The sequence below is a fragment of the Alligator sinensis genome, unplaced genomic scaffold (genome assembly GCF_000455745.1).
Source record: "Alligator sinensis unplaced genomic scaffold, ASM45574v1 scaffold109_1, whole genome shotgun sequence".
In the NCBI taxonomy this organism is placed as follows: domain Eukaryota; kingdom Metazoa; phylum Chordata; order Crocodylia; family Alligatoridae; genus Alligator; species Alligator sinensis.
This window is the reverse complement of record NW_005841852.1, coordinates 1,341,208-1,368,260: the sequence shown is the minus strand read 5'-3', so window position 1 is coordinate 1,368,260 and position 27,053 is coordinate 1,341,208. Positions and strand designations below refer to the sequence as shown.

The 27,053-nt window shown below is 45.4% G+C and overlaps 1 protein-coding gene across 8 annotated transcripts in view; it reads left to right on the top strand.

Moving 5' to 3' along the window:
- The window catches only part of CAMK2G (calcium/calmodulin dependent protein kinase II gamma), a 183,496-nt gene that overhangs the window by 119,648 nt on the left and 36,795 nt on the right, over nt 1–27,053 (top strand). For all 8 annotated transcript variants that reach the window (XM_025212676.1, XM_025212712.1, XM_025212689.1 and 5 more), the window contains exons 7-13: nt 30–102; nt 2,243–2,345; nt 4,456–4,539; nt 5,380–5,474; nt 12,391–12,513; nt 16,268–16,351; nt 16,895–16,937. In XM_025212676.1, coding sequence (XP_025068461.1) covers nt 30–102; nt 2,243–2,345; nt 4,456–4,539; nt 5,380–5,474; nt 12,391–12,513; nt 16,268–16,351; nt 16,895–16,937 — 605 coding nt within the window. The remainder of the gene's footprint in view (nt 1–29; nt 103–2,242; nt 2,346–4,455; nt 4,540–5,379; nt 5,475–12,390; nt 12,514–16,267; nt 16,352–16,894; nt 16,938–27,053) is intronic.

Below are 27,053 nucleotides of genomic sequence, written 5' to 3'. Positions count from 1 at the left end.
CTTTCCCTTATTTCCTTCTTATCTTGCAGCCACTGTATTCACCAGATACTGGAGAGTGTGAATCACATTCATCAACATGATATTGTGCACAGGGACTTGAAGGTAACACTATCTCCATGACACTGGGACTGGGGAGATGAGCACTGTCCTTCCTGCTACAGTGACACAGGCTAAGGGCTGTTTTCACCTTATCTTGCCAGCTAGTGGGAAGCTGCACTTGTGCTGGGCTTAGAAGCTTGTGAAGCACCAGTATCAGGGAGTTCCTAAATGGCATGTTAAGCTCCAACAGAGCAGTTGCTCAGGGGCTTGCTTGAAGCACTGGCTTGCAGATGCAACAGGTAAAAGTGCAGGCAGGTCTAGGTGCAGGATAGGAAAGAGGGAAGATGAGCAGTCGGGAGTCCTTATGGAGAGGCAATTTTCAGAGGGACTTGGGTGCTGGAATTCATTAGAAGGGAGAATGCTGTTTAGTCTACTTCCAGAGAGCTCTGTGAGGGCCAGGGGTACACTGATGTGCCAGGTTGAGTTTGCTTGCATACCAGTATGTAGGTGTATAGTCCTCACTTGGATTGCCAAACACATGCTGATAAGCTAAGATGTTATATAACACGAGGTTCTTGTACAGCTGCTTTTGTATCCAATCAATATAACTTTCAGGTTAAAACTACATGACTGACCTGATGAGCACTAGCCTAATGAGGCATCTGCTATGTAATGGCACATTTATGGCCCCATGGCCCCTGTGCTGGCTTTTATTAAGCTACCTTCCCACAGTGCCAGCCATGCTGAGGTGATTTGGTTCCAAAACTTTGCCCCAGGAGGTCTGTCCATCTAGCAGTGTTCTGCATCTGAAATGCAAATGTAATAGCTGGAAACTCTTCAGTGCAAGGCAACACCCATTACTAGTGCTACTCTGTTGCAGAAAGAAGGTGGCCTCAGCAGAAACTTTCCTAAAAGTACCTTTCAAGGAATATAGTACATGCATGCTTCTTAGAAGTTCTGAAGCAATGCAGGAAACTGTTTCCTCAAGAGTAGGAGAGGTTACCTCCAAGTGACACTAATAACCAAGGCTAAGGGGACCCTGGCTGTTTTTGATGCATCAGGATGGCCCTGTAGTTTTCTGCTATAAACTTGCTTCCCAGCCACTGTCTTGGACTGAACAGAAATGCGTTCTTCTTTTCTTTTCACATAGTATATTGTGGGTGCTTCTCTAAGGTCTCTCTGGTGGCAGCATTCTCCCTACTATGAGCCCTGTAGCCAATGACACTGCCTCCACTGTGAGCCCCATAGTTGATGAAGCTCACAGGGGGCAGGGTTTTCCCTGCAGCTGACCACTGCGAGCCTTGTCAGCTGCAGAGTTGGCAGCAGGTGGTCTGTATAGGCTCCTGTGCGTCTCCTGTGTGTCAGCCTGGGGGAATTTTTTGCAATCACTTTGCCTTTGGGTTGTGTTGAATGCACAGTTTTGCCTCAGTGATGGAAGAATGAGGAGTGGTATCCCAGCCCAGCACATGAGAGAGGTGACATAGGGCCTGCACTGATATGGGTGGGTAGTAGTGGTAACACAGAAGCACTTAATCACTGTAAAGGGAGATTTGCAGCACAAACAGATGGAGTCTTTGATAGTGGCACAAGCAGCACTGCAGTGAGCAATACAAGGTTTTCCCTGCAAGGGATGAATGTTCCTGCCTTTTTAGACAGTGCTTTCTCATGCTGGATTTCTGTTTGGCAATCCTTATTAGCACTGTATTTATTTGTCCAGGGCTTTGGGCACCATGTGATGTTCTTTGGGAACCACATCACTGCAGATTGTATCTGCTGCATCAATTTTTTTTTCCTCTCCATGGATGTGACAAGTGAGTGGATGCTTTGCTGCCGAGATTGTGTTACCAGCACCATCTGGTGTCAGGATGAGGTATATAGAGGGTGGGCTGAGAACAGTACAGAGAATGTAAGTATGGACAGAGGAAGGTGAGATCAGTGTCAGGCTTGGAGACTCTTCTTTTTTTTTTTTTTTTTTTTTTTTTTTTCTTTTTCTTTTTACTGGTAAGAGAGCCATTTTTGGGGATATTAAGAGCTATGATTTAAGACTGTATTTTCCACTGACTGCTCTGCTGCTGTATATTAGGCTTGTTTTCATACTGGATCTGCAGAATAAATTTAACAGTCCAAAATGTTAAGGGAGGGAGTTTTTAATATGGATTTCTCTCTTCCCCCATCCCTGCTCTCTTTCTTTTCCTCTTCCCAGCCTGAGAACTTGTTACTGGCAAGTAAATGTAAGGGTGCTGCTGTCAAATTGGCTGACTTCGGACTGGCTATAGAAGTGCAGGGAGAACAGCAGGCCTGGTTTGGTAAGAAGAGTATTACTGAACCTTCTCAATACTGCCCACCCTTCCATTTTTCTATTGTTTTTTATTTATTTATTTATTTATTTATTACTCTGTGTACACTGGACTCTGGGAAGAATCAAGCTGATTTGTCATTATCCTAGACATTTTCCTATTATTTCTTCCAGGAAACTAGTTAAAAAAAAATTGGCATCTTGACTAGGGACAGAAGTTACACACAAACCAGTATAAGGATTGGAAACTGGTTCAAATCTGTAACATAACAGAAGTTCAGTGCACATAAACCACTTTCAGAATGGCTGAAACCGGCTCAAGATAAACCTGGATGGATGTAGTATCAGACTTAACTGATTTAGGTTGAATCAGTTTATTGAATTTCTGTCCCAGATTCAAGTTAATTCATAGTCATCCAGGATCCCAGAATGCTTTGCACCTCCCCTGCAAAGCCCCCCTCACAGGATGGACAGGCTAGCCTGGGCCCAAGCCGTCTGCTTCAAGTAAGTAGGGAGGTTTGTTCTTGCACCCCTGGGCTTCTGGCCTACGCCACTGCAGGCATGTGGCTGCATTTCCAGAATCAAAAGTGAACATCTCTTTACTTGTTTATCAGCTCAATATACACAACTTAGACTAGCCTGTGAAGACTAAATAAATCAGTAGGGTTGTGCAAAGCTTCAGTCCCTCATTCGATTCAGCAGAGATTCGGCCCAATTCCGTGTCCAAATCTCCTAATCAAATCAGGAGACCCTTTAATCTCTCCGAACCAAACCCTCCAAATCAATTCAGAGATTCAGACATAAATGCAACTTCAAATGTTTTTTCTACATACCTCGAGGTACCTGGTGGCTTGTGAATGCCATGATACTGGCGCAGATGGAGCATCCCACAGGAGCGCAGGGGGTCCCCAGTGCGCTTGGCATCAGATCCAGAAGTGGACCAGAAGTACTTCCGGGTCTACCAGGGAACACGCTGGGGGCCCCCCCCCAGCTCAGCGACTGGTGCCTCCTGGGTCTGGGGCAGCACCTGGGGTCCCCTCGCAACTTATCACTGAGTCAGGGGGGCGCAAGGGGGCCCCTCAGCGCACTTCCCTGGTGGACCTGGCAGCGGACCGGAAGTACTTCTGGTCCACTTCCGGGTTTGCTGCCAAGCACGCTGGGGACCCCCCAATGCTTCTGTGGGACACTCCATCCGCCTCAGCATTGCAATATTCACGGGCTACGCCTGGTACCTTGAGGTATGTAGAAAAAACATTTAAAGCTATGTCTATGGCCAAATCGCTGATTCTCCAAATCAGCATCGAATCCCCAATTTGGCCCAAATCCGAATCGAATACGACCCGTTTCGCATACCCCTATAAATCAGCCTCTGATCTAGATCTGTAATACAATGGGAGCAATAACATTTCAGTGCAATTGCAATAAATGTGATTATCTGTTCTGTTTTCTTTCTCCATAGTGCCATAGGGGTTAGTCATAAAGGAGACCCTGGCTACAAAGTGTAAATTTTGATCCAAACTTTCCTACTACCCAGGAGCTGTGGGAGGATTTTCTAGCATTTTTAGAGAAATGTGGGCCATTGCAAAGTTTCATGCTTTGATCTGAACTTCTTTGGAAGTACTTGGTTCAAACTCATCTCTGGTTACATGTAACAGAATGGGGAACCAAACTTGGCCCAGCTAAATTTTCAGCATTGAAATTCCTCAGGGATTGTTTTCCTGCAGATTACTGCAGTATGGCAACTGTGATGGGTCTGTCCACATCATTTGGCTATGACATGTCCTGTTAGTGTCCAAGTTTCAGTTCTCTATCCCCAACCTGTGTGTGCATCTCAGTAGAGAGGTGACCCAAGGATTTGGGCTCTGTAGGATGACAAAATCAAATCTCTATTTTACTTTTCAAGTGATATTTGGGTCAGTGGCCTGTCAACTCATCCCCCCACTCCATTTTATTTATTTTTTGTTTTCAATTTTGTGTATCTGTATCTAGTATATCAGACAGTGATAAGCTAAAGGGCAATTTGTGCAGTTTGGATTTTCCTGTCAACAGATCCTGTGGCACAAGGTGAAAACTTTCTACTTGTGTATTGTATATGCTTCATGTGATTCCTTTCTTGGCAGGGTTTGCCGGCACTCCAGGCTACCTCTCCCCTGAGGTTTTAAGAAAAGATCCTTATGGGAAACCAGTGGATATATGGGCATGCGGTAAGCTTCTGTTACAAACACACTTCACATTTAAACAGTGCTTTTCACAGACAGGAGCCATTCCTGTTCAGTAGGCCCATATGATCCCTATTTTGCAGATGGGTAAATGAAAACACAGAGATGGAAAGCAACCAGCCTGAAGTTGCAATAAATTTCTAATATAAAGTCTGGTTGGGTATTCAGTTGATCCTGCTTCCCAATCCTGTGCTCAGACAGCTCATCAGATCCTTCTGTTGGGCTACAGAATTAGGACCTACCCTTGCCTCGGAGCCAATGCCAGGTTGTTTAGCTTATGACATGAGCTCCTAGTATGCCAGCTATATAGAAAATAAAATTTTGTAGGAAGTTGGTTTAAATCCATAGGACCATAGTGATGTCTACCTGATGTGCAATAGACTTATTCCTACAGATTGGGGTGTTAGACTTGAGTGCCATTCTTACCTTAATAGCATGCATCAGTCCTGCAAGTTTATGCAATACCTTGCTGTTCAGTGACCCCAAAGGACAGTGGTATTTGGTTTCTGAGAGCACTTGGGATCTGTGGCTCACCAGCCATGAAGCAGTAGAGGGGCACCACACGCTCTGCTCTGGCTCCCAGTGGATTTTGGTGTGCCAGGACCAAGTCCAACAGCTGAGAAGAAATTGTAGCTCCTACTGTCTTCAGTACCTGGAGGTCTGAATATGATGGAGAGTGAAGATTCAGCATAGATGCTGCTGAGAATGATGAAAGGGAAGGAAAGAAGGTCTCTCCTTGGGTATGTAGAATAGCTGTACTGATGGAGGATGGGAGTAATTGGCAAATTAGCCTAACCATAGTGTATCTGTGTCTCTCCCTCCCAGGAGTGATTCTGTACATATTACTAGTGGGGTACCCTCCCTTTTGGGATGAAGATCAGCACAAACTCTATCAGCAGATCAAGGCCGGAGCCTATGACGTAAGGGCACTTTCTTGCGGGGTATCTGCATGGTCTAGAAAGCCTGTTCTACCTAGCCAGCCAAAATCTGGCATGTTATTTTACTCAATGGCCAGCAGCAGTCATAGGACTGCTGAAGCTTGGAGCATTCATAGGGTTCATGCTTTTTGCTGCTTGTAGCATGGAACTATGTGGGGGCTGCTGGCATAGTGCACCGGGAGGTGTGGCTGGGGGACAAGGATGTTGAGTCAGTAGAGAAGTCCAAAACTGAATTGCTATATCTGCTGTGCTTAGTGCAGGGAAGTACGTGAGGAAACTCCGGGTAACTGTCTTTTCCAGGAGGAGCAGAAAATATGTTGGCTGAGAGGGCTTGTTGTCCTACTGTCTTAGTGAAAAATGTAGAGGTATGTCCTGTAGAGTCTCTGAACTTGGGGCCTGTGACCTCCTGTCCCAGCTGTAGAGTGCAGGGAACCTTGTGGGAAAACTAATCTGCCTAGTGGTGAGTGTTTGCGGGAAGAGTGTGGGTTAGGACTAGATTAATGGGTCAGAGGCTGTAGTGAGGGTGAAGGCATAAGCTTGGTGAAAATCTTGGAATGTGGCCAAACCAGTGGTCAGAGGTTCAGTGAGAAGTCTGGCCAAGAAGGGCTGCCTCATGGCAAGGAGGTCATGGCTGGAGCATAGTGATTAGGAAACTTTCACATGAAGAAAATAAAGCTTGAATTTTTTGTTCAAGGCAAGGCACCATGTATATTGCAGAAAAATTGTAGGGTTTTATTCTGTGGGTAACTGGTGCCCAAACATGGCATAAAGCAAAGGGAGCGGGAAGATGCAGATGCAATATTTCTGCTGGATTCCAGTAACCTCCCCTACTTTCAGGCCCATATCAGCCCCTGTCCTTTATTACCCATTTTGTTTCTAGGTTCCTTCTGGTTTGCTTGTTGCTGTTACAAACTGATAGGATGTGTTTGTAACTGGACCATAATGGGATTTTCAAAGTGTCTAAGGGTTATGTACTCCCTTGTGATTAGTAAAAGGAGTTGGTCATGTCTACACTGGCTGGTAGGAATGCCCTGAGCATACTCCACTCCAATCATGTCTTGCAAGCTCTGAACTTAATGGACTACAGGGTATCTTCAGCAACTGCCTTGGCACTCAGGAGCATGTCATTTTAGTTGACTGCAGAAGCAGTGGTTATTTTGAATTTCCAAAAATTCAAAATTCAAAAATTTTGAATTTTTTATTTTGTCATTAAATAGGGCTTGTGTGATTCAGAGGGAGACCTATTGAATGGATTTAGTCTCAAGGTTTAGGTTTTTCAGAATGTTACCGTGCATCTTTTTTTTTTTTTTTGAGGGGAGAGGAAAACCTTTACTTGTGATACTTGAAGGAAACGTTTTCAACTTGGGTAAAATCCTTTTTTTTTTCTTTTTCTTTTAAATCACAGTTGGCTTTTAAAACAACTGACCCTTTTTAACAGGTTTATCTTTTGTCCTGTAAGTGATATGTGTTCATAGGCTGTAAATTCTAATCCTGTAAGACAGCCGTGTTCCACTTGATCTCAAGGTGCTCTCATCTGTAAGATTCCCAAATACTTGGAGTAAGATGTAAAGGGCTCTGTATTCATCAGAACTGATATACTGGACTGAAATGGGTGGAGGAAATGTTTGCCAAGGGTTGTCAGTAGTAGTCATAGTTTAGAATTCTGCCTTTCATCTCCAAACTCGCATATTGCCATCCTATGTGATCTCACAAACTCCTTTTGAGTGCTTGTCTATAATATGCCCCATTTGTTGTGGGTATATGCGTGCTGAAGCTTTCTGACACTTCTTTTGCCCAAGTAATACCTGTTTAACACTCATACCATCTGTCTCTGCCAAAGGCATGAGGTTGTGCATGCTTCTGCTCCTCGGTCCTCAACCACCTTGCCTGGAGACGGACCTATTGCAGTCTGACCCAAACCATGTTTTTGGCCTACAGCTGATTCAGAGCCTGGGGTTTTTTTTGGACCTTTAGTTACCTGCTCTTATTTCCCTTCCTTCTTTTCCCTTCAGTCTGTCCCTGTCTTAAGCAAGACCTTGCGGCTCTTCTGGCTTCTGCCATGTGTCTTACCTAGCTATGTAAGGCTTCAGTTTTCATAGGATCATAGAAAATTAGGGTTGGAAGGGACCTCAGGAGGTCATCTAATCCAACCCCATGCTCTAAGCAGGACCTTCCCCAACTAGATCATCCCACCCAAAGCTTTGTCTCGCTGGGTCTTAAAAACCTCCAAGGATGGAGATTCCATAACCTCTCTGGGTAACCTGTTCCAGTGCTTTACTACCCTCCTAGTGAGAGAAATTTTCCTAATATCTAACTTAAACTTTCCCTGCTGTAACCTGAGCTCATTGTTCCTTGTTCTGTTATCTGTCCCCACAGAGAATAGTTGAGCTTCATCCTTTTTGGAACCACCCTTCAGGTAGTTGAAGGCTGCTATTAAATCCTCCCTCAGTCTTCTGTTTTGCAGAAGATAAGCCCAGTTCCCTCAGCCTCTCCTCAGAAATCATGTCTCCCAGCCCCCTCACCATTTTGTTGCCCTCTGCTGGACTCTCTCCAATTTGTCTACATCCTTTCTGTAGTGGGTGGGAGGGGAGGGTGCAAAACTGGACACACTACTCCAGATGTGGCCTCACCAATGCTGAATAGAGGGAAAGAATCACCTCCCTTGATTTTGCTAGCACCCCTCCTACTAATGTAGTCCAGTATGCTCTTAGCCTTCTTCACAACAAGGGCACGCTGTTGGCCGATAATCAACTTATTTTCAACTTATTTTCCCCATGTGCTTTTTGGGCCTCTCCCTCAATTGTTGTGGTTTCCCTTGCTTGGAATCAAGCCAAGTTTGGGGCATCCTATGGAGCCTGCAAGGCATTCTTGCATTACGTCATGGGGCATTGCATCCAGGTGATGCAGATAAGCCCACCATGATATTCTCCATCAACAAACAAGGGGATGAGAGAGATTTTCCCCCACACTCCACCAGTCCCTATTTAAGGAAGCAGTCATCCTCTAGGAGTGGTATATCTATTGCTGGATGCAGCTGTTGGCAGGGTACCACCCAGATGTTCAGAATACCTGAGCAGGCAGCCTCAGAAGAAGCATCTCCTTGCATCATGAATGGGATATCAAGAGCTTGGTCCTGTAGTTAGCTAACTAACTTTCTTAGCCTGAGGTCAGTCTGTGGCAGACTTGTTTTTCTTAGACATTAACAAGAATTGTTGGGCCTTTTGTTCCAAAGGAAGGGTATCCCAGGTTCTCTTCCTGATGTATCCATCATTCCATGGTCAGGGAAACATTTTTGTATACATTCCTAACTATGCCTCTTGTGAGTGCTGAGCAAATTGAGACTGGATTTTGCACAGTTGATGCTGCTGGCCTCAGCCTGGTTGGGGCAGCTCTGGTTTCTGGATCTTCCTTTGTGTCAGTGAGGAGCCCTAGGACTCTGCCACTGCCCTGGACTTGCTTCCCCAAATGGGAAGGTGCAGATATTCCATTCAGATCTTCACATCCTGTATCTTGCAGCATGGATGTTGAATCACTTTTAGTGGTAGATGAGTCTGTTCATCCACTATAAGAGGCATTCTCATTGAGGGAGGCAGACTAGGTCTCTTCTTAGACTACTTCCTGGAGCTGAGCCACAGTTGCCTATCTCTCAGCTCTATGCAACTGTACCAAGCAGCTGTTGTAGTTCACCACACACTTTATGAGAGTCAGTCTGTTGTCTTCCACCTGCCAGTGCAGAAAATCCTCAAGAACCAGAGAAGCTCTGTGAGATTCAAACCTAGTCCTTACAGCCCCGATGCACCTGCTCTTTGAACATATGGCAACTTGTTTGCTACTCCGTCCATCCGTGAAGACTGCCTTCTTGATGGCCATCACCTTGGCCAGAAGGGTGGGTGAAATTATATACAGTGATGGCAAATCCTCCCTGGGAAACTTTCCCCATGGTCTTACCATCGTGGAACTGGAACTGAAGAGAGCCTTGTCCCTTTACATGAACAGTGTTTAGCCTTTCTGTAAATCCCCATGGCTGTTTGCCTTTCATACATTAGGAAAGCAGTATCTGCCCAAAGACCATGTAAATGTTGCTTGGACAGCAGCTGGGCCTGCAATAAAATTGCTAAAGTGAGCCCATAGGTTATGATTGGAGTATACTCCAGCCAGGCAACTTTGACTTCTCCTCAAAATCTCTCTAATAATAGCACCTGAAAAGCATGTGCCTGGAGCTTCATGAACCTCTACTAAGCATTATGCCATCAGAGAAGCTGTTTGGCAAAGCAGTTCTTTGGTAATGATTTGCCTAGAGCAGGAGTAGGCAATGTTTTTTGGCCAGAGTGCCCCACAACGGCTACCTTGAAAGGTGCCGGAGTGCCAGCATGCCAGAAAAACAAAATGAGGGCAGGGGGTACATGGCAGGATGCCCTGATCATGACCCTTGCCTCCCACCCAAAGCTTCTGCCCCCCAGCCCAGGTTCTGTGTCTGTCAGCAGCTACCCAGAACCTGGGCCAGCTGCAAACATTTGCTACCACTCCGCCCCAGCCCCGGCCCATGCCCCGGGCTCCGGGGAGGCAGCGCATACCGGCAATGCTCCCTGCTGTGTTGCCTGCACCACTTCTGCAAAGCAGTGTTGGAACCTGGCGCAGCAGGGCACAACAGGGGGCACAGAAAGCTGCCTGTTCTGAGCTCCCCACTGCCCTGTCACACTTCCCCTGTGTGCATGGGAGCAGCGTGGGTAGCAGTACAGGGTTGTGCCCCTCTCTACTGCCCCTGCCTGCAGGGGAAGTGTGGCAAGGCAGTGGGGAGCTGGGAGCAGGCAGCTTTCTGCTCCCCCCATTGTGTCCTGCCGTGCCAGGTTCTAATGCTGCTTTGCAGAAGTGCCGAGGGCAGCACAGTGGGGAGCATTGCCGGTATGTGCTGCCTCCCTGAGGCCAGGTCTGGGGTTCGGAGGCAGGTGGGGCCAGGGCAGAGTGGCAGCAGATGTTTGCAGCTGGCCCTGGCTTTGGGTAGCTGCTGACAGCCACAGGGCCCGGGCTGCTTGCAGCAGAGCTTCCATGAGAGCAGCCCAGGCTCCGTGGCTATCAGCAGCTACCTAGAGCTGGGGCTGGCTGCAGCTGGGAGGCTACAAACAGCTGCTGCCCTCCCACCCCAGCCCCAGGCTCCGGGAAGGCAACAGGTGCCAGCACTGTGCCCATTGGGGCCAAAGCCAGGGGCAGGGAGGCAGCAGCTGTTTGTAGCCTCCCAGCTGCAGCCAGCCCCAGCTCTAGGTAGCTGCTGATAGCCATGGAGCCCAGGCTGCTCCCAGCAGAGCTTGCAGTGTCCGAGCTGCCTGTTACGAGCAGCCCAGGCTCCCAGCTAGGAGCAGCTACCCAGAGCTGGGGCTGGCTGCAGTCAGAAGGCTGCAAACAGCTGCTGCCTCCCTGGCCCTAACTCGTGCCAAGGAAACTGGCCTCGCATGCCATGCTTGGCACTCATGCTAGGAGTTGCCAACCCCTGGCCTAGAGCTTTGATAGATGCCTCCAAGTAGACAGCCTTCTCACTGCAGAATGTGCATATGGAAGCTCATTTGAAAGAGAGAGACATTCCCTATTTGTACATGGAGTTCTTCATGATGCATTTTCCATGGGCTCATTCCATATTCCTCCTTCTTCCCCTGTCCCTCAGACACACAAGTAGAGGTAAGACATGCATGTTATAAAGGCACCTACTATAGTTCTTGAGCTTGAGTGTTTGAGGTGCATGTACCTTCACAAGGGAACGTGCAGATAGACAGGACACCTCAAACTCAAGTTACTGGTGAGTAACTTCTTTCCTTGGATATCAATTTGGGATTCTGCAGACCTTATTACAGCTTTTTAGTGATGGGGAGTGGGAGGAATGTTGTGAGTTAAAGGAGATTGTTCTCTTTTCATGCACCTGCTCTGAATATTCATTTTAAAGATCTGAAACTTTTCTCCTTGAGTTTTTAGTCTGAATAAATTCCAATAGTGTGACTGAATTTTGAAATGTTTGTTTACCTGTGTATAGTAGTCAATGAGTTTTTGGTTGTGGCTGTATTGGTCTAAGGGCATAGGCAGGCAAGGTTTTTTTGGTTCAGATGTGATATCATTTATTAGACCAACTGAGTACGGTAGTTGGGGAAAAGTTCTTAGCAAGCTTTCGGGCACAGTAACACTTTGCCAGGCATAGGGAGTCTCTGCTAGTCTGAGACGCCAAGGAATGAGAGAAGCTAAAAGTGTAGTAGGATGTCAGTGAAACTGTAAATAGGTAGAGATAACTAAGACAAATGGTAAAGCAGGGGGGGAAGGGCAAGAGCAAGGGGAAAGAGAAAACAAAAATAGAAAACAGGTCAAAGGGAGACCTTTTGTTTTCTCCCTCTGACCTTTGGGGGGCTTTTTCTCTTTCCTCCTGCTCTTTTTCCCCCTCCCCTCCCCTGCTTTACCTTTTTGTCTTGCTTACTGCTACCTGTTTATACTTTCACTGACATCCTACCACACTTAGCTTCTCTCATTCCTTGGAGTCTCAGACCAGCAGAGACTCCCTATGCTGCCTAGTGAAGGGTGACTGCGCCTGAAAGCTTGCTAAGAAGTTTTTTCCAACTAGTCGATTGGTCAAATAAAAGATATCACATCCAACCAAAAAACTGTGCCTAGCTAGTCAATGGGCATTCAGTGTACAGCCATCAAAGTGGCACATGTATGTATACACTGTGCTTTGGAGTCATTCATCAGGTTCCTTAGAGCTTTCATGCTGTAGGTGCTTTGCAAAGCTTCATGTCCCCTGCAAGCTTTCCGATTCCGAAGGGATTAATGCTTGAGTGCCGCTCAGTCTAGGGGAGTGCGTTCCCTTTAGAAAGGGAAGGGTTATGGTGTTCAGGGTCTCACCTCTCTTCTCCTTTTCTCCTAGTTCCCATCACCTGAGTGGGACACAGTAACTCCTGAAGCAAAGAACTTGATCAATCAAATGCTGACAATAAACCCAGCAAAACGCATCACAGCAGACCAGGCTCTCAAACACCCATGGGTCTGCGTAAGTTTCTCCCTTCCTGTCTATTTTTTGTTCCAGTCATATAAATATCCATGGTGAAGCAGCATATTGAGGATAGGGATGCTGAGCAAAGGGGTACTTCTAGGGGTACAACAATAAAGATTTTTAATGAGCCATATTGGCTGATACTGATCTGATTGCTGATATGCAAGCCTGGCAGCTTGGAGAGGAGTGTCTGGCTGATAAGTCTGTTGGGGGGAAGGGGGAGGGGCTTGCAGGGTGCAGATCAAGGCCCCTACAGTGAGGGAGGAAGTGAGGCTGGGCAGGTGCTGCCCAGCCAGGCAGGGCACGGAACAGCTGTGAGCACCTTATCTGGGGGGTGTAGAAAGTGGGGGGTGACTCCCACTGCTGCGTGCAGCCCCAGGGGAGGCACTGGGGGGGGCATGTGCCCCCCAGATGTGTGCACAGGGAGAGGGCAGGCTGGGGCTGAGGCCAGGGGTGGTTTCAGGCTCTTCCTGGCAGGGGAGTTGAGCTGGGGCTGTCTGGGGGGGGGGGGTGCTATGGTGAATTTTGGGGTGGCTTGAGCCCAGCCTGTAGCCCCCCCCCTCCCAGCACCGCCACCTGCCCTGAACACAGCCCTCCTGCAGGAAAGGTCCAGGTGCCAGCCCCAGGCCGCAGCAGCAGCCTACCCTTGCTCCAAGCACAGATTCCAGGGGGTACATGCCCCCCCTGTGCCTTCCCTTAGGGTGCACACAGCAGCAGGAGCTGCTTCCCCTTCCTGTGGCCCCCAGACAAGCCACACCTCCATCCCCAGGCCTGCCCTGCCTGGGCTGGGCAGTGCCTGACCCTGCCCCAGCCCCACTCCCTCCCTCACCGTGGGGGGGCCTCAATCTGCCCTCCCCAACACCCCTTGCCCAGCCCCATCCCGACGTACCAACTGGATGCTGCTCTTCAAGCTCCCGGGCTACACGGGTGTTGCGGCTGCATGCATACATGGGGCATTTATCAGCCAAAAAAGCCAATTATCAATAATGTCAATTTTCCTTACATCAGTCCATATCATATTGGCACCAATAAATCTGTGCACCTCTAAGTACTTCTGGTGGCAGAAATCAGGTGCTGCCTTAAACCAGATTGTTTAATTTGGATTGTGGGTGGTGACAGGGGAAGGGCCAACCTGTTGCATAGGGTTACATAGTTCATTTTGGAATTTGCAGAAAAATGGCTTTGATTTTCAGGATAATTTATCCAGGAACTTAATTTTTTTTTGGTGCAGATCATAATAAGTCATGTACAGGGGGACAACAGGGCTTGTGACTTATGAATCTTCAGTCCCAGTTTGTGGTAGTTTGTCTTTGCAATTGAGTTGGAGCATTTTCACATTTGACTTTGGAAAAACAGGCTTACCATATTGTCATTAACTGTAGCTGTAATGCTGGCAGTAGTGAAATGTTTTTAGCTAGTTCTGTCCATTAAGCTGTCTCCTTTATAGACCACAAGTGTGGTTATCTTCTCATCTCCTGCAGAGCTGACAGGGATATCCTGAAATGCAGTTGGGGGCAGGTTGGGGAATGACTTCTCCCTTTGTCAGACTGAATGTTTCTACTTGAAACTGACTAAACAGAATCATCTAACACCATAGCATGCTGCTGCTGGTTTCCTTTTGTGTTCTTAGTATGCTATTAGCTAACTCTTGTTTACCTGTTTATGAGAGAATAGCGGTAAGTTTCCCATTTCTCCAAGAGAAATGTAGCTGGCAATTCAAGTGTTGTGTTTGTGTACTATTATCATTGTGAACACTGGGCTGGATCCTTATCTAATGTAATGGGGGCAGGTTCTACTGCAGTTGGAACTGTGCACATTTACACTAGCAGAGGGTTTTTTTCCTGCATGTCTGTAACCAAATTGTGGCTTTTATATTTTAACTTTCACACGGGAAGCTGCTCCGACAGTGTAATTGCAGCGCATCAGAGCAGACTCAATTAATCAAGTCTGCTGGAGCATGCTAATTAGTGTGCTCCAGCAGCCTCTGTGTCTTGTTTATCAGTGTCCCTGTACTTCAGAGTGGCAATGGACGCCCTTTTACTACAGCTTATTCATTTTGAAATGCAGGGATGATAATGCATGAGACACTGTAGGCACTTTAATTAGAGTGGTTCTCAGAGCTGTTCTAATTAAAACGCTCCACCCTCCCCCAAGCCCTCAAGCATGTGTAGAAACGCCTTTGGTGTTTAAAGCTGTTCTCACAGTGTCCATTGCATCCCCTGTGTGTATGATGCATACATCCCCATTCTTGAGACTTGTTGCTGTCCTTAAGTGATCCAAAAGACTAGCCATGGTTTTGCATGGAAGCACGAGACATGCCTGCCAGGGTCAACAGTCTTAATGCTTTGTGGCATTATATGCAAGCCACATTGCTACAGCTTCATGTTCAGGCCTTGTGTTCACTCCACAGGAGGCAGAGTAAACCTGAAACAAGTTGCTCTTTAGAAGAGATCAGCTGAGTGCCTCCTTCTCCTCCAACAGTTGTCAGTGCTGATTTGCATCAGGTGCCTAGCCTTTAAAGCAGGGTTGGTAGGTTTGAGGTCGCTGTAGAGCAGGGATGTCCAAAATATCTTCTAAGGGTCAGAGCTGTATTATGTGGCCCCTGTGGGTCTCAAAGTGGCCCACAGGCAACATGTGGGGTGTGCTGGATAGGCTACACAGTGCTTGCTCCAACTTGGAGTGATAGGAGCAAGACCAGCACCTGCTCTGGTTGCTCCAGGACATGTATTGGAATGCAGAGCCAGCCTGTGCACAGGCCCTGTACCACAGGCTGGGTGAGTTCAACACCTGTGCTGTTCCTTCCATAACTAGCAGATTCTCAACAGCATGTGTTTTGTTTTTTTTCTCACATCTTGAAGAATTTGTTCAAACCAAGAGGTAGCTAATGGAGGATCTAGAATACCTGTAGTTCAGCCATGATAATTCTTCACCCACTGAGCTTGTAAAGAGATTCCAGACTAGTACTAGTGTGTTTGAGTAAGCTTTAGCTAGTTCTGGCATTCTCCTCTGGCTTCCTAATGTGCTCTGAATCAATGGTGGTACTTCTGGGAAGTGCAGCTCCTGCAGCTGCCGTTACTTCAGCCAGCTGCTTGTGCAAGTTTGCACCACCTTCTAAAGGTTATGCTCAGGCTGTTGGTTTGATATGGTAGAATTCTGTGCCTAAGCCACATGATTCTCTCCCCATTGCTTGCTAAATATCTCTGGCATTTGATGCGAGGGGGCTGAGTCCTTTGCATACTGTGCCAGTCACAAACTCAGATTCAATGAGAGCTTTGTTCACTAGGTATCAGGAGGACCATGCAAATGGTGTTTATTCTGTAGTTTGAATTTTCTTTTTGAGGTTTTAGTAACAAAACTCCACATCTTCTCTCTGTTGCTCCTCTCTGTGTAATTACTGGCTAATTTGACTTGCCTTATTTTTATGTTCACTTTTTCTTAGGCATCTGAGAAACAGATCATTGTTATTCATGTGTACCTCAGTTACTTAATTTCCCAGGCCTTTGACCTCATACTGTGGCAAGAGATTTTAAACAAGTTAGCTTGTTACTAATGTCACATTAAAGCTGATTTCTGCCATCAAGTCCTCATTATCAAGCTAGTATCTGGTTAAAAAAATGGGCACCTGAAAATGAGGAGCTTAGTCATGTTGGTTTGCATATTGGTGGTGCATAAGTAGAGAGTTGGAGGAAGAACTTGTCTTGCTAATTTGTTTAGAACACTTTAATGATCCTTTCTTGATTCTGTTTTCCAGCAACGATCCACTGTGGCCTCAATGATGCACAGACAAGAGACTGTGGAGTGCTTGAGAAAGTTCAATGCCAGAAGAAAGCTGAAGGTTAGTCTGTTTTCTTTTCTGGGTGGTGGGAAGGGGGGTTTGGCATTGTTTAAAGCAAAGGACTAGATGAATGGGAGTGTATTTGTAGCTCTGCTACTAAGTTTGAGCCTGTAAATGTTCTTTTTCTTATTTGCCCGAGTGCTTTTTCTGAAGTGGGGCTAATATTTATCTGGCAATGGAGTTTTGGAAAATGAGCTTATGAATATTTGCAAAGTGCTTGCTAAGATCTCTTGCTCTGTAACACCTTATTTTGGGGGGGTTTGTTCCTGCAAAGCTCCTAGTTTTCTTTCTCTTCATACTCCCCTATCTCTCCTATACATGAAAGTTGAAATAAGGAACTGAGCTTTTAGAGCTGTTGCCTGCCCTGCTGGTCAGTCTTCTGACTCCCATTCCTAGTGTAAAAAGTAACATAACTATTGGACAGCATCTGTCTGCCCCATCCTGTGCCTGGGGCTGTTGTTAAACTCTGGAAGGCTGTGTTTCAGCACCTGCTGTGATCTGAAATGATCAGACCTATTTATCCATGTTCTTTCTTCTGTACAGGGTGCGATTCTCACAACAATGCTGGTGTCACGGAATTTTTCAGGTAAGTTCTCCATATTGTCATCCCTTCCTCCTTTTTATTGTACATCAGTCGGGATGCATTTTAATCCTTTGGAGAGAAGAGGGAATTCAAACCATTAGCACTGAATGGTATTTTTGTCAACACAGTGGTCAGCATGGAAGAAAGGTAAGATGCGTAGCTGCAGTCTGGCACAAGACAGGAATTCAGTCTGTTGCCTGAGGCTTTACTGCTTGGGACATTTTAGTGAGTCTCTTAGCATTTTCCTTTAGGAGCTTCAGTTGTCAGGTACTATACCTCTGCAGTAGTGCTTCCTTCAAACCTGAAAAAATGCTTCTGCTAAGAGCAGGTAATGGTATTGCTGTCATGGCAGGACAATAGCTATTGGGGCTTATTTGACTCAACCAGGAGTGGTATAAAACAGGGGTGTCAAACATACCACTTGTGGAGGTGGATCATCTAGACTGCAGTGTTTCACTCTAGCCATCTGATTCACCTCCAGATCAAGCCAGCAAGGCTTTTCACCACAACCCCCAGAGCCACTGTGCTAGTGTGGCCAACACCTTGGGGGTTACCACTACCTTGCTCTTTAAAGACCACCAAATTTCCAGTTCCTGATCACCATTCAGGAAGCAAACCTGTGGCAGGTTAGTGAGCAGTAGTGGTATTAACTCCCACATGCTGGGTATGCTGATACAGTAGTTTTGGCAGGTGCAGCAGAAAACCCCACAGGCCAGATCCTGAAGTGGATTATCTGGCCTGTGAGAAGCCCTACAACCAGGATGTAGCCTGCCAGCTTGTTTGAGTTTGACACTGCTGGTCCAAAGCATGAGAGCTGTTGAGATTTTCCTTCTTGGTGTCTGAACTGGTATTCATTCTTTTAGACTTGGCAGTGCTTAGCATGGCCCCAAACTGAGAATACTGTGTGGTACGCTTGCTGAAAACAGAGCCAAACATGGAAATCAGATGAGGCTTTTCTGAAAGATATGTATGGTTGCTGGGTTCTGTTTTCATTAACATTCATTCCCATCTGGCATTATTTTTTTTAGGTGGGTGGTCTCCCTTTGTACATGTGCCTGCCAGTATTTGGGTCTACTCACAATACTTTAGCTGAAGCACGTCAAATTCTGCTATGACCCTGGGCCACATCTGGACTTTGGGGGCTGGATCCAGTCCAAGGACCGGGGGCAGCCAGGCTAGGTGTTGGTGGGGCATCTATCTAGGACCAAGCTTGCTACTGATGGCCACAGTCAGTTGAGCCAAAGGACCCTGAATTCTGTGGCAGGCCACACCACCAGTTTCCAAAGGTAGTGGGTAGGGATAGAGTGGCTTCATGGTTCAGATGTTTGCCACCCTTGCTTTAGCCCTTGCTTTAGCCCTCTTGGCTGTGTTTTCCATCTTCAGAATGCACTGGCTGCACTGTAATACATTCCCTAAGCCAGGTTTTACTGTGCCTGCCTTTACTTACTCTGAGTCTTCCGTTGGAGTATAATTTGGGCATGAATGATTGGTGCCTGCTGTGACTGGGGGGAGGCACCATGACGGGGAGTGGGTACTGCCGGCAACAGCTGCTGCCAGCTGTGTTGGTGGCAAATGGGGGGCAGGGGCAGGCAGCAACTGCCCACAGAAGCCAGCAGCAGCTTTGGCAACAGCCAATCTCAGGGTGGCACATCATCTCCCCCCCACCACCATGCGTCGCCTATGAATTTGGGCATGGTTAATGAGAAGCAACAGTAATGTAACCTCCTTCATTCCCCATTTCCTTTTACTACATGCTTTAATGATGGGCACTGAAATGCATTTTCCATGCTATAATGCAGAAAACTTTTCATTAAGAGAAGTCTCCCATGACATGATTAACATGGGGCTTGAAGTGCATGCATACACAAGCATTCTTTTAGGACAGGGGTTGTCAACCGGGGGTACACGTACCCCCAGGGGTACTTGAGAAGGCCCTGGGGGTACGCAGGCACAGAGCACCGCCAAGCACCATCCCCTGCTGCCAACTGCCCACAGAAGCCAGCAGCAGCTTTGGCAACAGCCAATCTCAGGGTGGCACATCATCTCCCCCCCACCACCATGCGTCGCCTATGAATTTGGGCATGGTTAATGAGAAGCAACAGTAATGTAACCTCCTTCATTCCCCATTTCCTTTTACTACATGCTTTAATGATGGGCACTGAAATGCATTTTCCATGCTATAATGCAGAAAACTTTTCATTAAGAGAAGTCTCCCATGACATGATTAACATGGGGCTTGAAGTGCATGCATACACAAGCATTCTTTTAGGACAGGGGTTGTCAACCGGGGGTACACGTACCCCCAGGGGTACTTGAGAAGGCCCTGGGGGTACGCAGGCACAGAGCACCGCCAAGCACCATCCCCTGCTGCCATACAGGCACTACCCACCCAGCCAGATGCAGAGAGCGGCAGAAGCTCGCATGCAGCGGCTGCCCCAAGCCCCCCAGCCGGCGCCTGCCGCCGCTCAACATTCAACTGCGTACCCCCTCCCCCCGCTCTGCGTTCAGCCTCATGCCACCCCCTCCCACTCCATATCTGGTTACATGCCACCCCCCACCTTGCTCCGTGTCCGACAGCTGGGGTATACTGCTCCGCATCTGGCTGCCAGGGAGGGGTACACTGATCCAAAAAGGTTGAAAACCCGTTTTGGGGAATCCAGGTGGCCCCTTGGTTTAGCCAGAATGTGTGTAATTCAAGTGATGTTACATTCAGTAGAAGAACTGAAAGCTACTCCAGTAACTGCAGTGGGGCAGCCCCCAGGAACCTGAGAATTGTTGGTTCCTTTTGCAAATTGAACCTATGCAAGCATGTCAGGGCCATGCAGAAACTAATCTGGCTGTGGCAATGCTTCTTTTTGTTGTGGTCCTTTAATTGTCAGGGAGACAAAGTTATTCTGCCCCATGAAATTGCCTCTGTATAGTCAGTCCAGTGATAGGAACTCAAAGCCATACTTTGTTATCCTAGAATAATTCTAAAGCAGATGAATCCTTAACATTGAACTATGAATCCAGTGTTTTATAGTCAAAGTTATAAAGAAGTTCTGTCTAACTTTTTCAGGAGCAGGCAGCCTTCAATCTGTTTCTCTCCAGCTGATCACACAGCTAATTTTATTTCACATACTCCCTTTCTGATAATGTTTTGGTCATTGTTTAAATAATACCGGATGCATATTTTAGTAAGATTAATGCCATCATCCACTTCTGATGAAATGGGGGAAGCTTTAGGATTTGGTGTAGTGGTCTTCAGCACATTGGGTATGTGCAATGCATGAGAAGGGTGTACTTTTTAATGTGCTTTGGCCAGTGCTAGACCTAGAGATAGAAATGTGTAGAAAAGGGCTTGCTTTGCTCATTTTGCTGTATCTTGGGGTCAGAGTGTTTTAATCCAAATTTTTCATTTTGTGACTAAGAGGAGAAGGGAACTTTTTTGATCCATGCTGAGCATACAGTTCCTGTACCATTAAGTTCTTCCCCAAAATAAGCAGCACTCAAAGGCATACTTTGAGAAGTCATCATAAAAATGTTGCAAATCTAGATGCACGTAACAAGTGACTTTGTGTAGGAGCTATTTCTATCCCATTGGTGTTTACTGGGATGAGAGGGCTCCATAAAACTAAAGTTCTTTGTGGGAGTGATATAATCTGAAAATCTTTTCAAGTTTTCAGAGCTGTTCAGAGTTAATTCAGTGCCATTGAAACTTGTGTTATGGATGCCTGTTTATGAGCAGATTTACAAATCTGAAACCTCATCTGTTTTGTGGTTATACTTTTGTTCCTGCTTCACCTATTAAGATGATTTTAGAGATTATGTATGCAACATCCGAGCCCTGAGGAATTGTTACCTGGGCTTGTATAGCTTGTTTGGCTGTTATGGCTGGGCCTGGGCTGTATCTCCTGCAAGGTTCATCTGAATTTACTGAGTTGAGAGGAGTCCCCTGTGGTTCAGTGGTAGAATCCTTGTCTTCCACATAGGCGACCCAGGTTCAATTCCTGGATGCTTATACAAGTACAGCCATGGAAGCACCAATTGTCTGGGCCCGGTCTGGCCTTTGGATTCTGTCTCAGTGGCCTAAATGGGGGGATGGAAGGTTGGGGCAGTCTCCATTTCTCCAAAAACTCCTGCCTGGGCATATGCATCAAAGGTCTGGGTGACCAGAAGGATCAGTGGTTGCTAAACTGCATTGAAAAGTGATACCTCTCATTTGAGGGATGAGCCTGAGTTTCTACCTTCAGATTTTGCAGTCTTTTTCCTCTTCCTTGTTGGTAACAGTAAGGGTACTGCAAGGGATTATATGATGATCTTGGATTTTTTAGTTGTTGCAGTCAAGCAAAAGGGATACAAACTCACCAGCCTGTTAGAGGAAGGATAAAGGCACACTTTTTTAATATAAAGTACAGTTGATATCTCAAATAAAGCTTGAGAGAATCAGATGTAAATGTCATACTGGGTGAGACCAGTGGTTCATCTAGCCCAGTATCCTGCCTCTGACAGTAGCAGGAGTGGATGATTTAGAGGGAGAGCATTGAACCCAGGTGTATTTAGAGTAATCTTCCTCATGTTTGTTAACATCCTTGGATCTGCTGTCATTTAGTTTAGAGATGCCAAAGGATACATTCTTGACTGTTCTGTTTAATAGTTATTAATAAATCTGTCATCCAGGAATTTCTCATCCTTTTTTGACCTGGCCATACTGTCTGCCTCTACAACCTCCTGTGATAATGAGTTTGGTAGGCTAATCATGGGCTGTGTAAAAAGGACTTCCTCTTGTTATTTTTCAAACTGTCTCTTACTAATTTCAGGGGATGCTCTATAGTTCCAGTATTCTGGCACCGGCGAATAACAGTTCCCTATTCAGTTTGTCCATACCCTGCATGATTTTTAGACGTCTGTCATATCATTCCTCAGCCTACTACTTTCCAAACTGAAGAGTCCTACACTTATTAGTCTCTCCTGGTATATGGTAACTACTCCATACCAGTGATCATCTTGGTTGCCCTTCTCTGTCCCTTTTCTGATTTTACTACATCTTTTTTTAGACATGTGGGGACCAGAACTGCACCAGTATTCAAGATGTGTGCACACACCATGGATTTGTATAATATAATTGTTTCCAGCTTTTTTTTTTTTTTTTTTTTTTTCCAATGACCTTGTTAAAGATGGTAAAAAAAGGCCCACCATTATATTAGCCTTTTTGGTCACTGCTGTGCATGGATCTGATGTATTTAGAGAACTGTCTACAATGACTCCAAGGTCTCTTTCCTGAGTCATAACAGCTAGTTGAGAACCCAGTGTTTTGTGTGTGTGGGGCAGGGGGGGGGTCCTAGGTTATTTTTCCCTGTGTGCATTATCTTCCACTTGTTGACGTTGAAGTTCATCTTCTATTTTTATTGCCCTCTCAGTTAGCTTGGTGAGGTCTTTCTGTGGCTTCTCAGTTAGCTTGGTGAGGTCTTTCTGTGGCTCCTCTGTCAGCTTGGGACCTGACTACACAAAATAAGTTAGTATCATTTGCAAACTTGGAGATTTCACTATGCACCTCCATTTCCATGTCCATTGATGAAAATGCTGAACAAAATAGGACCCAGGAAAGATCCTTGCAGGACCCCACTTCTGACTTCCTTCCATACTCAAAAATGATCATTTAGCTCTAACCTTTGCTTCCTATCTTTTAACCAGTTCTTAATACACAAAATATCCTTCCTTCCAATCCTGTATAAGTTCAATTTTTTAAAGCCTTGGATGAGGGACCTTGTCAAAAGCTTTTTGGAAGTCCAAATGTATTATGTCAACTTAATTCCTCTTATCCATATTCTTGTTAACCCCCTCAAAAAAAATCCACCAGATCTGAGGCAGGATTACCCTTACAAAAACTGTACTGACTCTTCTCCAGCAGACTTGTTAGGAGATGGGCTCCTTCTGACTGAGGTCTGGGAGTTCTGTAGGCCTGTTCTCATTCCCTATTCTTATGAATATTAGGACATGAAGAAAATTAAATCAGACAGGTCTCATGTTGTCCAGGGAACCCTGGTATCAGCTTGCTAGTTGTGACACTGATCTACAAGTGGTGTCTCAAGCTCTCCCATTCTTATCAGAACCTTGTCTGTCAAAGGAAATCATTTTCTCCCTCAATTCAGAGTTGCTTCACTTGATTGCATGGGTTTTGACACTCAGTTTCTGGCAAGATTGTGTGCTGAGATTTTGTAAAGCAGCAAGCTCTGTGGGAGTTTGTGTTCCTTCCACCAGGAAATCATGGGTTTGTAGATGAAAACATATTTGTTTGTTGTTGTATGTGAAATGTTTTCCTTATCCTGCTTGGTTCCATTAATCCTAGATCAGTTACTAGAAACAAAGCTCTCTCTATCCTTTTTTCATAGTTGAGGTGCATCTGACAAAGTAATTTCAGCACTTGATTTTTATTTTAAGTACTTATCGTTGCTCCACCCTACCCTTTTTTTCTTAAAAGAGCAGGTGCATCTTTTTCCTCCCTTATCAGCCAGTGAGTTCCCAGGATGTGACTCTAGCAATAAGCTTATGAATATTTCCTTTGAGCCACTTGGGAGCCACTGTTCACTGTCTGTTAGCTATCTTCCCTGCCAGGAAGGCAAATCAAATCCAAGCTCTGACATTTGACCTTTTTTATGAAGTAAGGAAAATGTGTTGCTCACCTCTGAAGCTTAAATTGACGTCAGATGTGTATATGGATCAAACAGCTTGTCCTCTCAGCTCTCTCCCCAGAGCCATATAGCATACATGAAGATTGTGAAGTTGCTAATTGCTTATATGAGATGTCAGAACCTTTGAGGAGTTAGAAAAGGAACCTAAGCCCTTTTGAGAATTGTTCTGTTGTTCCTAGCCTTTGAGTGAAACCATCTATACCCAGAAATCATCCAGGATGATTTGAAACTCTGTAACCAAACCCATTACAATCAAATAGCACTAGAACCAGTGGAAGTTGGAGTTCATTCCATTTTAGGGGGAAGTCATCAACATAGGCAGCTTCACGAGGGAGTGATTATTTTTTTATTAGGCAGAGTCCCCCACATGGTGTCTCTACAGCTGTGCATTGATATGCCTTGATCCTCTCTTCCAAAATTTTTGTAGCTAGTTAAGTGAATATGAGACTAGCAGAGGAAAGTTTTCAGTCCATTAGAACTACGACAGGAATATTAGATGGGTACACTATTGTTTAATGCACCAATAACTATTAAGTTATGGAGCTGAGTGAAGCACAAGAAGAAAAATCTGTTAATACTTGAATTTCAAAGTTAGCTATGAGTTAGTGCTTCACCAGCCTGTTGCATTTGCTTTCCATGACTGGTTCAATGTCTGAGTTTTGCTAATGTGAATACTCGGAGTGTTGATATCTTAAGTTCTGTTGTTTAATGAAATCAAAGTTTTGAAGTATACATTTAAGCATATATGATTTAATATTGGAAATTATTATCATTGGGCTGGTTACATGTTTGCCTATTCAGGGATGGAAATGGTGCTATGTGGCTTATGTTAACTAACCAACACAGTGTGAATTTTGAAGAATCGACTGCAAGGGAAAAATTGGCCAATAAATTCTCAAAAACAATTCAAAGTATAACAAATACATTTGAGAGCTGTGTACTCTGTTCGCAGACTCTTCCTGAACAGAAAGAGAAAGAAAATGTAATGGAATGGTGAATTATTTACCTGTCATTAGAATACTTAAGGAGGGGTGAGGGATTGCAAGGGAAGGTGCATGGCTCCTACAGCGTGGATGTGCTGAGGTAATTTAATCTGAGAGCTCCACTTGCTGGTGAGTAGATTTTCTTTTTACCCTTTCCCTGAATCTCTTGGATTTTATTAGGTTTTTTACCTTATATTATTTGCTGGTGTGAGTGGAATCTAGGATGTGTCAGTAATTTAAACTCCTAAATAAAAATTAGGACTGGCCCCAACCTTTCAAATGATACCCTTCCTCCAGCTTCTTTGAGGTTCATGAGACTTCTGTGACTGTTTTTTCTGTTTGTAGTGTTTGTAGTACTCTGCACTTCCTGGTTTGGGCAGGAAGTGCAGAGTGCAAGAATATCACCCTGTAGAATTTTTAGCAGTATTTTTAGCCCACTGAGAGCGAAATATGCTTGAACAGATAAGGGGCTAGGGAAATTATTCAGCCTGAAGTATCTTTTTTAAGGTTAGATTCTTATTTGTTGCATGCACGTACAACCACACAGGAATGAATGATTCAGGATGTCTGTAGCAATAGGGAGATACTTTGAAACAACTCACTGAAGTACTCAGGGTTTTTCTGCATGGGCTTTGTGCTGCTCTTGAGACTGCAAGAAAAAAGAAATAAATAAAGCCCCGCCCACCACTCCCACTCTATGTAGTCCAAACCAGGAAATACAGCAGAAAGGATGCCCCTTCCCCATGTCCCCTGCTGCCACACTGTTGGTGTGCAGGAAAATAAAAGGCTTATCTTGGATTAACTGAACAAGTTACCTCTTCTTTTATGCTGTTTTTTTTCCTTCATTTCCAGGTCACTCCTTTTTTTTCCCCCTCTCTCTTCTTATTCATCTTGTCCATTTTGAAGCAAGTAGCTGCTTTCCATACACATTCTATTAAACATTTTTGTTGCACTTCTTCATGCAAGGATGGCTCTAGACTAGTTGATCAAAAATGATCCCCCCATTTGACAATTGGAGGAGTTATTGAGCAGAATTTTCCTTTTATCTTTTTTTTTCCCCCTGAAAAAGCTTGTTCCGAAGTTTTGGCATAATTCCTGATTATGTGACTCTTACTACAAGGCTAGAGTTGGAAAATGTTTTCAGAAAGTGGGATGGTCAGATATTACAATTCTACTCAAGTAGGTATCATACCCCATTCAGTGTCCAGTTGGTATAGTGGGAACACAAAACGTTAAACTATAGGGGGTTTATAATTGTTGAGATGGACTGCTCCTGGGTCAGGTTCCAGTAGCGAGTCACTGGAATTTCCCTGGGAAACATCAAAGATTCTCAGATGGAAATCAAAATGGAATGTGGAATGTAGTAGAGAATATGGAGGCAGCAGCCTCTCCTCTATTCTTGAAATAATTGTGCCATTTTTCTGGTAATTCTAGCTCTTACTAAAATAGCTTGTGACCCTATAGCCATTCTGGCAGATGGTTTACCAGTTCAGTTATGAAACTCTACAGTCTTTGAGTTTTTGGTCTAATGCATATGGGGTCTGCACATTACCAACTAAAGGCAATGCAGGGTCATCAAAACAGTAATCTTTCCATGAAAGCAGGAACAATTTTGAGAACTTTTAAAAAGACTTGGATGGTTCAGCCATTTGATATTGAGTAATGTTCATGGAGACAGGAGTAGTAGGGCTACTTTTCAAGGCTGCTGTCACTGCTTGGTTACAGCAGGTGGTCAGTGTGACTATCTCTTCCATAATTGCAGGGGTCTGGGTTGTAGCCGTGTTGGTCTAAGGACATAGGCAGACAAAGTTCCGTGAGTGAATTTGATATCTTTTATTAGACCAACCCAAATGGTTGGAGAATAGTTATTAAGCAAGCTTTCGGGTTCAAAAACCCTTCGTCAGGCTCAGGAAGCTTCAGCAGTTGGTGTGTGCTCTTCCTGGATGGAATGAAAAGTAAACAAGCCACGGGCTGGGCTGGGCTGGGCTGGGCTGGGCTGGGGAGTCAGTTGCCAGGCAGATTATAATGCATCAAAAATCCAATGTCTATGTTTAGTCCATGATCTCTAGTATCCAGCAGGTTGATGAAATGGAGCTCATAGGCTCGTCTCTGGGAAGTGTTGTGTAAGTTTCCCTTGAGGATCAGGACTGAGAGATTGGAGAGAGAGTGGCCCTCCTGTGAGAAATGTGCCCCCACCGGTAATTGGGTGTTTCTGTCTTTGATGGATTTCCGGTGTGCGTTCATTCTGGTGCGCAGTTGTTGTCTGGTCTCTCCTACATACTTTCCATCAGGGCATTTGGTGCATTGGATGAGGTATATTACATTCCTGGAGGTGCAGCTGTAAGATCCTGGGATGCTGATGGCTCTGTTGTGGGGTGTAGTAATAGTGGGGGTGGTGGAGATGTGGGGGCAGGTTTTGCATTTCTTGTCATGGCACGGTCTGGATCCTTTTGGTGTGTTCTGGG